This window comes from Dermacentor variabilis, chromosome 3 (assembly GCF_050947875.1).
Source record: "Dermacentor variabilis isolate Ectoservices chromosome 3, ASM5094787v1, whole genome shotgun sequence".
In the NCBI taxonomy this organism is placed as follows: Eukaryota; Metazoa; Arthropoda; class Arachnida; order Ixodida; family Ixodidae; genus Dermacentor; species Dermacentor variabilis.
In genome coordinates this window covers 131,090,235-131,103,227 of record NC_134570.1, presented here as the reverse complement: position 1 = coordinate 131,103,227, position 12,993 = coordinate 131,090,235, and the positions used below count along the sequence as shown (strand labels likewise).

The window sequence follows — 12,993 nt, the reverse complement described above, 5'->3', positions numbered from 1 at the left end:
CACAGAACGTCTGTCACGCTAGCATCAACCAGACTAACCTGCCTACGTGTATCCCACACTAGGCAGAGGCTTGCTGCCCCACAACATACAAGTCGCTTTTACAGGGGGCACAAGCTACTTGGTAACACTTTATTTTATACTGGGGGAAGATGGAAAGGATATGCGGGAAAAGCTTTTTTTTTTCGACAGCAACATTCACAGTGGGCTAATATGCGATACTGACATTCCGCATACCCGAATATATGGTATATACCGAAGCACTTGAAGAAACTTTAAGACCACCGCAATACACAATTCAAGTCCAGAGCCACGAGCATGTGCTTTATGTATGTAGCAGGTTTTTACATCAGTTATACTATACTCGAAGCTACTTTTGTATAGCATGCTGGAACAAGGACACCATTGGCTGTACATGTTTGAAGGCATCTTCGCCTGCACTTCGCAGGAGTACCTGCCCCTGCTGAACGTACTGAACGACACCGAGTGCGACTACGAGCGGCGTAGCTTCGAGGGCAAGGTGGTGCTCCTGGAGCGCTGCGACAACACCTCCAATGACGAGATCATCATAAAGGCCAAGAGTGTCAAGGCGGCCGCCATTGTCATGACCTACAACGAGAAGCGACCGGTGAGTGGTCTCGAGACGGCGTTATTTGCTACAGAATCTGTTAGTCTATCTGGCGCGACGGCCTACTGAGCAAATCCAAAAGACAAGTGCCAGGGTGATCAATTCGGTTGGCTGAGTGACTCATTCGTGTTCTCCCAGAGGCATACGCTCTGCACTGCATAAAGCCGCTGGTTTTCGTCAGTCACTGACGAACCGCCGAGGGTTGGCAACCAAGGGGCCAACGCTTGACGGTAAACTGGACGCGAGCGTGGTTACCGATCGATCGCGATATCGCTAAGTTCGTTCGTATTTGGTGTAAGTCGTGTGTCTTCGCTCCTACCGCTTTGAACCCTAGCGAGAAAGTTCCATAACGACTCAGTGGAGCCTTGGAATAGGGGCCCACCCTTGCTGAAGAGAAGTCTCAAGTCGCCAGCGCCAAGAAAATGAAGACGACGGAGACCTCGTAACCGCGAAACTGTAAAAAGACTCAATAAAAGTTTTCACTCACTCACTCCATAACCTCACACTGCACATGACGAGCACTTGTTTAAGCGGCTAAATTGTACGCATGTAGATTCGCCGGGCAACGCACGTATGTTTGCAAAAATTAGCATGTTAGAGAGATTTAGCGCTCCATGTGAAGAGAGAAGGGATGTACATATGCACCAGTATTTTGTCTTCTTGCATTGCTCATGCGTCCCTTGCAAATTGCGCCGTACTGAGCTAACTTATAGAAAGAAAAGAAAAAAAAAATGAAAGTGACAGTTCACGCAGACACCTATAGGTGGAAGTTAAACCATCGATAGCCATTTTGGCGGGCAGTAAAGGCCACGGCACGTGCTCTCTAATTTACGTGGGACGCGAAGGCTATTGGATTTAATCAATTGTAAAACCAAGACAAAATTATTATTAACCTTCCTGTGAACAAATGAAAATGCTATTAGAACTGCTTCATGGGTATCTATATAGAATCCGTCGTGGTAATCCCTATACCACTGAAAGTCTTTCAAACTAGACTCTTGTCTTCATCTTATGCGCGCGAATAACGTCGGATGCATATTGAGAAGATGCTGGACGAGTGCCAGGGCTGCTTCTTGCGACCATAGTGACAACTGAATGAAGCATTGTGCGTATGTAACCGCAAAGACCATGCGCTTGCGCATACGCCGACAAGGAACTCCTCAGAAAGCTTTGTCAATGCAGATACAGAAGCACGAACGACACAATGGCGAGAACCTTTCTCTTTAAAGGTTTATTTCTTATTTCATTCGAATTCTACTGTAATATATTATATTGTACTTGCTTATTCGCGTAAGTTTGTTTAATTATGTGACATCTATGCTTTGTTTCTTCCGTTCAACTGTATACGCGTGTGCGCACTATTGCACGGCAATGTTTTTCTTGAAGAAATTGTGGCGGGGCATTATTAAAGATCTCACGTAAATATACATACCTCATGTAGGTGATCCGACTGACCCGCGATGTTGTGACCGGAAAGCCACGTAAGCATGACCAAATAATTAAACTAAACTTTCAGGTTATCTGTTCTATATTCAGCGCCGTATGATGCATGCATTCGCACGCCAACGTCATGGGCATATAGGTACCTGGCTATGCCTACCACTAGCGGCTACATCTATCGCGAAGTGGGTGTATACGTGCACGAAACTTCCGGGACGGCTGCCTCCCCCAAAATACTTATACCTTACTATGGTTAAAAGTAAAAAATGTTTCTTTTCAGCTGATATACTTTGAAGGCATTGAGAAGAACCAGTGCACGAGGCGAAACGACCAAAAAACTAATCTGTAGCGTCAATTAGCCGTTCTTGTTTGTTGTAAATAAACTGCCAAACTGCATGTCTGTAAATGAAAGTTCATGTTTCGTTCGCATTTTCGGTTCGCCGCATTTGGCAACAAACATTTCAAAGTTTGACCACGGCTGCTTTCTTTTTTTGCTTTCCGAGAAAATTCAACCGAGTACCGTTCACATTTGCTTAGTTCAGTTGCTTCTTTATGAGCCAGAGGAAACGTGATGGTAGCACCACCATTTTTCGTGGCATCTCTGCAGAATATCTGCAGCTTCTCTATTGTTTAAAGCTGCTGGAGAACTGCAAGAGCAAGTCTAACTTCTCAGGCCCACTGTCAGGTGCCGACGGCTATGTCTTGTGTCTTTTCAGATAGTGGAGACCAGCACCGGCATAAAGAAGCTGGACATAATTGTCGCTTTCGCGAAGAACTCGACAGGACGTAAAATTGCGGTGAGTGCGGCTTGACTGTGACAGTTGCCGTCGTACAGATAGTATGAAGTTTAAAACAATACAAGCTGGAGCACGCGGGTATTCAGTTTTAATGTTTAGACACAGACACAAGACAAAAGACACAGACACAGTGTGGACGGTCGTAGACGAAGCGCTCACTTCCAAGAATATTTCGTGTTCGGAAGCATCGCACGTAGGTAAACATAGCAGACGGACAACCAGCTTGTGCAAGCGCATTTGTGCAATTGACAAACCATAGCACGACGCATGAAATATAGTAGAAGAGCAAATTATGATAAAAGCAAGTTGACAAAATGTTAAGTTTAAAGATTAGGAATACGTCTGTACTGCTATCCCCAAAGAACCGCTCTTTGCGTGTGGTTAGGATAATCCTGCACCACCTAGTTACGTTTCCCTCAAAGAATTGAGTTGTCTTAAGCGCAGGAAAAGAGCGGCTAGGCTGGGATAGCAGTGTAGATTGATCTCATAATCTTGAAGATTATCGATTTCCCAACATGGTTTTATCATTAATGTTGTTTTCATTTACTTCACGCTTCAAGTAATGCTTTATTATGTACAAATGCTCTTGCACAAGCTGGTTGTCTGTCTCCTATGTTTGTGTGAGATGCTCATAAAAATAAAGAATTATTGGAAGTGAGCGGTTCGTCTACGGCTGCCTACTCTGTCCCTTTGTCTCCTGTGTGCTAAAAGGTAGAATATTGAGCTTAGTTTTGCGTACGAGTATTGTGTAAGCTTTTTCGTCGGTTGGCATAACAATCAAAATCCCTAAGATGCAGCAGTTTGGATAGCGAGAGACAAGCACAGTCGTTTTATTCCTAACGCGTTCGCAAACACAGAAATTTGAGATAGAAATGAGAAACGCCCCTATATTGCTTGCGAGCTTAAGAGAAGAAGGGTGTTCTACTTAGAAGCGTCATTCTTCGCAAATAACCGATCACACGCAACAAACCAAACGATGCCTAAGTAGATTCCACTTGCGTAGGTGCGTGGTACGACAGAGCGGTGATGTCTTTTTCCAGCACAAATGGCGCTGCAAATCTTCTGCGAATTTTCAAGTGTGGAGATCTGCGGGAATCGTTCAAATTTCGAAGCACGCATGCACGCACACCTAGCACGCCGAAGCGCTGGCACATAGAGACCAGCACAACCGTGTGTCGCGCTGAGCTTTAATGCGGTAATTCGATGCGCATGCTATTAATATATTTACTTACTTATTTCATTTGTGCAGTTACAAGGTTTGCTTGCACTACAAAAAAACATAGAACAGAATCCTGGCTACCATGAGCCGTCGCTTTTGAAGCAGCAGAAGTAGCAATTTCCATCTAAACGAAAAAAAAAGGATCGTACAACACAATGCAGACACATCTAGCTACATACGAACATCCGTTATTAGCCACAAACAACTTACTGTACAATGTTACATTGATGGCATCGTTCATAGATATACTGGCCAGTTCTGAGAAGACATTAGGCAATTTTCGAAAATCGCTTGGGGCAGATAGCACAAATCTGAGCCAAACGTTACTTATAGGGGAAATAGAAATGCAGATTTTACTAAGAAAAAGATTTCTCTAAGTGTTGGATTAGTTATCTTACGGCACATATTGCAATGTAGAAATTGTAGCCGGTGAGACTGCAAGGCATATCCACTTAATGCGAATTCTGCGGATGACAGCATTTTCAAATTATTCGCCGTCACACTTGAGGTAAAAATGTCGCTCGTCTTGGTTCTTTAACAAACCGCTGCTTGACGCATCTTTGTCATCCTCATCACCAACCATCGTCGTTTTATGTATTTAAACAACTGGATCGCCAATGCATTTCTTCTCGAAGTTCGGGAATTAATATCTCGAAACTGGCTACATCCTGAGAATTGGTTCAAAGTTGATCCACGTTGTCAACTATCCGGTTAAAATTGCAATATATAGTCACGCTATTATGCATAACAAGAACGTAAATTTAATCTCAAGATTCGTTGAGGTTCCGTCCGACACCTTAACTGAAAGCGCGTCCACGACGTCATGGGCCTTGAGCTCACTCCTTCGTCCTCAGCTTCCGCAGAAGCGGCAAGCCCACAAAACAGCCAACTGTTATTCACGTGGTAATATGCCGCAAGGTAATTGGTGGAAAACTTATTCAGTGATACTATTTGAATTAGTAGATTATTCATTTCGGTTTCTGATGCTAATGATGCCGCTTCTTCGAGTAGACCAGCTAAAAAACTAGACTGCAGCCACCTGCCACAGGCAGTATTTAAAAACTGCTTAAGGCCATTTCAGAAAAACCTGGTATGTACAACGCCACCATTATAGCAATGAAAAATTTATCAAGCGATATTGGGTACACAAAACACATTATACAATGCCACGAATGCAACCATGAACGAATTATTTAAGGAGTATTGCTTACATCAAGCAGACTCGCAAAACGCTTCGCAATCAGACTAAACACTGTTTCGTTTTGCACACTTGAACGTGCGGGTGGTTTTGCAGTTTTTGGCTCGGTCAACAATGCCAGGGTGCACGTTGCATAAATGCATAGTTTCGTATTAAGCAACCCGTCACTGTTGCGATGTTTGCGGCATCTGCCTCCAGGCAGTTTCGTATTGATTCTTTTCTTTTTCTTATCGAACACTCTCTCTCTCTCTCCCAGCGCTACGAGGAGAAGCACGCGAACAGCACCGTGATGGCCAAGCTGTTTACGCGCGCCACTGCCCTGGACTGGAGCTTCGTGATCATCTGGCTGATCGCCGTCGGCACCGTCACCATGGGAGCCTATTGGTCCGGCATCGCGCAGTGCGGCCTGTGAGTGCGAAGTGTTTTTTTTTTCTTTTTTTTCTTCATTGAATAATTAGTAATACCTTAAAGCCACGTAGGCACTGCAGAAAAGAGAACTAGAACACGATAAAAAATGCAGAACAATAACACCAGTTGGCTTGGTAAGTGTCGTGGAATGGCGTGAGTGACGCAGGAAGGCGGTTCCAGTCGATGCACTTGCGGGGGCAAAAAAAAAAAAGAGATTCGTACGCGATTTTTTACGACAAGATAGGGCCCCAACATTGTGCATATATATATATATATATATAATCAATTCCTGATAGAATATAGGAAGGAAAGTTAAATATTTGTTATTTAGTACCTCTACCTGTTTGCTAGTACCGGGGAGACGACTGCACTCCGTCATTGTCACTCTATCAAAAGTGGCGAGCAAGGTCGCAGGTGGAAGAACAGGATATATTCCGTTCGGGTATCCTCGCCTGTCGATGTGTATTCATTCGTCGAAGGCGATTAAATGAAAATAAGGTATAATTATGGGGCTATTTTTCTTTCAGCATCTTCGTTTAAGCATCGTCTGTAGACAACTTTCCGCATTCTTGTCCGAGTTAGGGCGTGCTCACCTGGTGTTTGTTTCCACGCGGATAAATTCAAGGTTGCCTGAAGCACTTCACATACTGGGAGTTAGTATGTATGGTGGGCCTCTTCCCGGGCGGTTTAAATGGGTGCGTAAAAACGATACAAAGTGTTGTGTGCGGACATTTCTTAATAGAGATGGTAACCGCTGATGAATACCACCCTGTGTTTCTATTTTATTGGTGGTAGTCCAGAGATGTATAGCGCTCATAATAGACGCAAAACCGGAGGCCGAGATGTTGGCTCTCGTTGTTGTGGGATAATTTTTTGAGTGGAATAAAAAAAATGACTGTGGCGTTTTAATGTCCTAAGGCAACTCACTACAGCTATGCGAGGCGACGAATAGCGGGAAGCACCAGCTTAACTTCGAATATTTGGAGTTCTTTAATTAAAGGTCGTTTAAAGCAGATACAGAGAATCTTCGCGCTCCGGCCCCCTCATAATGCGACCGCCTTTGCCTAGGATCGAACCTTTGACCTCGTTGCTAGCAGCGGAACGTCGTAGCAGCTAAGTCACCGTCCGCGCCGGTCAAGAAACGCGATGCGAGTGTCTTTGATGAAAGTCGAGGAAATACTAAACAGTTGTTAAGGCCTCTGACGGAAAAAAAAAGATTCTTTGGAGCTGGTCACTCGATCAATTGCACCGAAACGCTCCGACACCGGCATGCTGAACATATAAATATCTCGGAAGAGTGAACGCCCTTAATAGGAGGCTCGAGAATTCGCGAAAACGTGTTGTGTATAAAAAGCCGTAGTTAATTTCTCAAAGGCGGTTATCTTGTCATCTCCTTTTCTTTTTGAGTGTTTATGTAATGCCAAAATGTTTCACTGCCAGTAATTTCTGGTCGTTTCCTTTTTTGTCTCATGTGTATACGGGATGCGTGCAAGCAAAATATTGCTGGATATTGCGCCTTGCTTTGCCCAAATACTTGTCTGTTACGTTGCTATCATTTCCGTGTTGTTGCGGATATTTGATTCTGTATTTAAATAACTTATCTCGCTTTCAACCCCTCTGCCTGCACAGCTATGGCATTACAGTCTCTTCGATACTCATGTAAGTCTTTCCATTAAACGTTGCTTTTTGCCTCATCTTGTCACGTTGATAGTTCAGTGCTCACCTTTGCTCACTCAATCTCCCATCCTTTTTCACGCTTCTTCCTGGAGGACTCGGCCCAGCACTTTTTCCGTAGATGTCAGGTATTTATCGCACTAACTTTGCACTTCATTTAGCAAGCGTCCCTTAGCAAGTTCCTTGGTAGCAGGCTATTGCGCAGCGGCTTACGCCAACCGCCTTGCTCGCTACAGGGTCTTTATCCTTCTAGGTACAAGCAAAAGGCCAACCAGCCCGTCAAGCCCAGCAAACCTAGGGGAACCAGCCGTAGCCTGCGGAGACCCAGCGAACCTGATAGGAAGGCGTAAGCGCAATATCTTGTCGACATCAAAAGAAATCTAAGGCTATGCGGGTGCGTCGTGCTATTGCTCGCTCATATATTCTCCGATTTGTTTTTGACTGGGCAGAAAAAGGGTGAAAAAGCCTTTGCCACGCGAGATTAGGATCGCTCTAATCGCTCGCTCGCTCGTTGGCTCGCTCGTTGGCTCGCTCGTTCCGTCACTCACTCACTCACTCACTCACTTACTCACTCACTCACTCACTCACTCACTCACTCACTCACTCACTCACTCACTCACTCACTCACTCACTCACTCACTCACTCACTCACTCACTCACTCACTCACTCGCTCACTCACTCTTTCGCGCGCTCGATATGACCAGGAATTTTGAATCCTTCCTTGTATTAGCCTTATCAGGATGTTGAAGAAAGTTGTAGTCTCACTGACAATTTCTGTTACAGATATTTTATTGAAGCCTTCAATTTTTCAATTTAGTTTAATGAAGAAGTGTTGGAAAGGCAACATGAAATCTAGACGTACGTAATTTGGCAATAAAACCAGATGTCGAGCAAGATGCTTTGCTGGGCTAGTCGTCGGTCTGTCGACATGACGTCAAGCAGCGCATAAACCAAGGGAAATAAGAGACTGATAAGTGCAGGAAGTTGGGCAGGTCGGTGATGGCCCAGGTGCGGACGTGCGCAAGGTGAATCGCGTCGCAAATAAGAGTGTACGCTGAATCCGCACGAGTGGATCGCACGCGCGCTGCGAGTGCACGAAGCGAAGTCTGTTGGCAGCTGGCAACTACGTTTACCTGCAGACGACACCTGCATATTCGACACCTACGAAGGCGCAAGCAGTGCCATGAAGGCGATGGTCATTATGAGAACGCTAGCATGATCAGCGTATGCCAGCTGTGGAAGAATACGATGACGAACTCGTGAACAGTCGCACTAGTGCGAGGGGCAGTATGAGAACGCTGTCATGATGAGCAACGTCGCACCAGCTGTGGAACGCTGTGGAACGACGACGACGAACGTGCGAGCGCTGGCACGAGCGCGAGGAGCAGTATGGAAACGCTGGCATAATGAGCGCCATTGGAGCCAGCTGTGGAAGAAGGCGCAAGCTGTGGCACAAGCACGAGTGTCAGCATGCGAACGCTAGCATGATAAACGGCATCGGAGCCAACTGTGGAAGAAGACGATGACGAAGGCGCTAGCAGTGGCACGAGCGCGATGGTCAGCATGGGAACGCTAGCATGATGAGCGGCATCGGCGCCAGCTATGGAAGACGACGATCAGGAAGGCGCAAGCAGTGGCACGAGCTCGAGGGTCAGCATAGGAACAATTGGCGTGATGAGCGTCATCGGAGCCAGCTATGAAAGAAGACGACGACGACGAAAGTGCGAGCAGTGGCTCGAGCGCGATGGTCAGCGTGGGAACGCTAGTATGATGAGCGGCATCGGAACCAGCTGTGGAGTACAACGACCATGAAGGCGCAAGCAGTGGCACGAGCGCGGGGAGCACTTGGGAATGCTAGCATGATGTGTGGCATCGGAGCCACACGTGGAAGAAGGCAACAACGAAGGCGCAAGCAGTGCCACGAGCGCGAAGGTCATCATGGGAACGCTAGCATGATGAGCAGCATCGGAACCACTTGTGGAAGACGATGACGACTAAGGCACAAGCAATGGCACGAGCGCGGAAGGTCAGAATTCGAATGCTAGCATGATGAGCGCATGCCAGCTGTGGAAGAAGACGATGAACTCGTGAACAGTCACACGAGTGCGAGGGGCAGCATGGGTACGCTGGTATAATGAGCAACGTCGCACCAGCTGTGGAAGAACTCGACGACGAACGCGCGAGCACAGGCATAAGCGCGAGGGGCAGTATGGGAACGCTGGCATGACAAACGGCATCGGAGCCAACTGTGGAAGAAGACGATGGCGAAGGCGCAAGCAATGGCACGAGCGCGAGGGTCAGCATGGGAACGCTGGCGTGAAGAGGGACATCGGAGCCAGCTGTGGAAGACGACGAGGACGAAGGTGCGAGCAGTGGCACCAGTGCTAGGGTCAGCATGGAAACGCAAGCTTGAGTGGCATCGGAACCAGCTGTGGAAGACGACAAGGACGAAGGCGCAAGCAGTGGCATGAGCGCGAGGGATGAGAACGCTAGCATGATGAGCGGCATCGGAGCCAGCTCTAGCAGACAAACGACGATGAACGCGCGAGCATTGACACGAGCGCGAGGGGCAGTATGGCAACGCTATCATGATGAGCGACATCGCAGCCAGCTGTGGAAGACGACGACGATGAACGCGCGAGCATTGGCACGAGCGCGTTCACACGGTTACACCGAGGGTCATTAATGAGCTAGTTGTGGTAGAAGACGAAGAACGCGCGAGCAGTGTCACCCGCGCGTTTACGCCGACACTCAACCCAGGAACGGGCGCATAAGAGCTGCGCTGTAATATGATTGATTGATTGATTGATTGATTGATTGAAAACTTAATATTACACCGATCTGGGGTGCTCGCCTCTTAACCTACACCTAGGTAGGGGGGGGGGGGGGGGGGAGGACGAAGCAGTTCTCGCGCGTTGAGGACGGTGAGTCTTCACGGCCTCAACGGCCAGGCGGATTGCTCGACGCTGGTCGTCTTCAGCTTCGCTCTGGAGCAAGGCCTCTCAGGCTTCTCTACTGTCAATGTTTTCCTTGGCCCCTGCGGAGCCAACACACTCCCATATTACATGGTCTAGCGTACCTTTTTGCTAAGCAGTAGCATGACAGGCATGCTCCTTCTCTCAGCCATAGAAACAAGCAAGGGTGATCAATTTGAGGCCATTTGATGCTTTCAGAATCACCCATGCGGGATTTCTTTTGTTCTTTTCCCCTATATAAATATTACCTTGCACAGGACGCAGATGATCAGTGAACTATTGTAAGCTCTACTCGGGTTATTTTAGTGAATTGGGCATGGGCTGGATGTTATTATGTGGTAACAACCTAGCTGCCTAATGCACAGCCAGATTTAAAAAGAACATAACCACGTGGGAAGTACCTGTATTTTATATGAAAGCGAGCAAAGATTATCGAGTGACTAAGTTTCTCAATGAACTCGGTGATCTCGCGATGTTTGAAAAAGCTGATGGTCATTCGTTTTGCGTTTGGTTTTCTTAATTAGTAGCTTCTTTAACAGGCATAAGAAAACAAAATGAAGTGCAGGCCCATATGGCGCAAGACAGGGCAGAACAAGAAAGTGAGGAAACATTTGGTAGCATTTTTTTATTTTCATGATAAACCAACGCATATTTCTTTGGGTGCAGCTTTGTGACTAATCCGCAATATGTTCTCCGTAAATCTGCAAGATTCTTGTGTTCTGTCATCATCTAAGTCACTACTAGAGTTATCAAAGAGATGGTGCCCCCACGACCACTTGAAAGAAAGCACTAAAATTTGCCGTCAAAATGCCACAGTGCCCTCTGTGCCAAATATAACATTGTTCCACAAAAAAGCACGGGTAGTGGCAAATTGGGTATGAATTCACATATATGTAATATTAAAATCCACACTTTACATGTAATCTTTCATTCCTTCGTGCATTGCTCACCATTGTACAGAACTCATTGCAGGGCTGTGTGTTCGGTAAAATAACCTGGAAAATCAGTGCTGTGTCAATTCAGTGCATTGAAAGCAACTTTTCATGTGTCTTAGATAATGTAAGGTTACTAGAAATGGTGCCCCTTATTATCAGCCGCTTTCTTTACTACTCGTTCGCGATTTTACATCTGAACTATACGGTGCCGCCAGGGACTGCTGTATTCCTGCAGGCTCGCTAGAACAGCATGGCTTTGAATAATTTAGGTATCGTTTTCCATCACTCTGAAAAGAAGGTGGTGCACATTTATTGTCAGAATATGCTTATAAGCATAAATATCTATCCTTCAATAAAGCCTAGGAAATGTAAGGGTTGAGGGTGTGCTTTGTTGCTGTGACATTTGACATTTAGAGCGCCAGGATACGCAGATGGGCAGGAAGGACATAACACCTACATTTGCATTGTAGCATCCTAGTCACAATGCATGTAGCTTTCTGTGGTTTTCTCTGTGGCTTACAGCTATAAACATGCGAAGAAATCGGTTATCGAAGTAATATAAAGTAAACTGAGATACCATGAAAAGCAACATATTACTGAGGTGTGCACTTTTCTCAAATCAGCGCCTTGTACTGCAGGCTGCAGGTCATGTATATATATATATATATATATATATATATATATATATATATATATATATATATATATATATATATATATATATATATATATATATATATATTTGTCTGACACGTTAGAAATCCTGTACACTGTTCAGGCTGGGCTCTGAATGTGCAATGCATGCTATTGGCTGCCAGAAATATATATATATATATATATATATATATATATATATATTTCTGGCAGCCAATAGCATGCATTGCACATTTAGAGCCCAGCCTGAACAGTGTACAGGATTTCTAACGTGTCAGACATTCGTATGGTTACCAGTCGAATACATTGCATACTTATGGCTATGCCTTGTGCAACTTTATTAGCGCATTCACAATGGACTACTACACACAGCATCCGTTTTACACCTATCCTTTGTTATTCTACTCCCCGATACAAAGGTCAAAATTCCAAACTGGAATATTTGTTTAAGTCAATATTCAAAAGGCATGCAGGTTTACTGTTTTACACGTTTCCATTTTCCAAACATCGTGCTTATTACGTATTCTGAATATACATGTATTACCGGTTGTGTATCCTTCGATGTGAAAATATATTGTTCGATGTATTTTGCCTTTATGTTTACGAACTTATCCATAAGTTATCTCAGCTCTACATGTGCAGGTATCTCCTTCAGTGAATGTATGTGTGCCGTGCCTTCATTATACCAATAAACGTTATGAAAACTGTGAATTCATAAAGTAGAAAGCCTACTAAATGCAAACCAAAAAGCTACAGACAAGTGCATCGTCACAAACAAGCTGAGATGGTAGGCCTACTCTAAAGCTTAGTTCCCACTTGTGCTGTTGCGTGGTTCTGAACGATAAGTTCGTAAGATTTGCCTCATTCACATTTGAATTGATTGAAACGGGAAGCAAACTCCGATGTGACAATCGATAAGTCGTCTTGACCACTCTAATAAGCGATGATAAAGGCTAAATAAAAAGCTGCTACATGAAGCACTGTCATTGGTTTAAAATACGTATTCTCAAGTTCAGCGCGGCTGCAGTACGTAAGTTGGTTTACATAGAGGTAGCAAATATTTTAAC

General features: G+C 45.3%; 1 protein-coding gene across 1 annotated transcript in view; it reads left to right on the top strand.

The window, feature by feature from the left end:
* LOC142574758 (signal peptide peptidase-like 2B) overlaps positions 1-12,993 on the top strand; it is a 36,323-nt gene that overhangs the window by 11,838 nt on the left and 11,492 nt on the right. The window contains exons 3-6 of the mRNA XM_075683776.1: positions 446-625; positions 2,782-2,862; positions 5,536-5,687; positions 7,615-7,707. Coding sequence (XP_075539891.1) covers positions 446-625; positions 2,782-2,862; positions 5,536-5,687; positions 7,615-7,707 — 506 coding nt within the window. The remainder of the gene's footprint in view (positions 1-445; positions 626-2,781; positions 2,863-5,535; positions 5,688-7,614; positions 7,708-12,993) is intronic.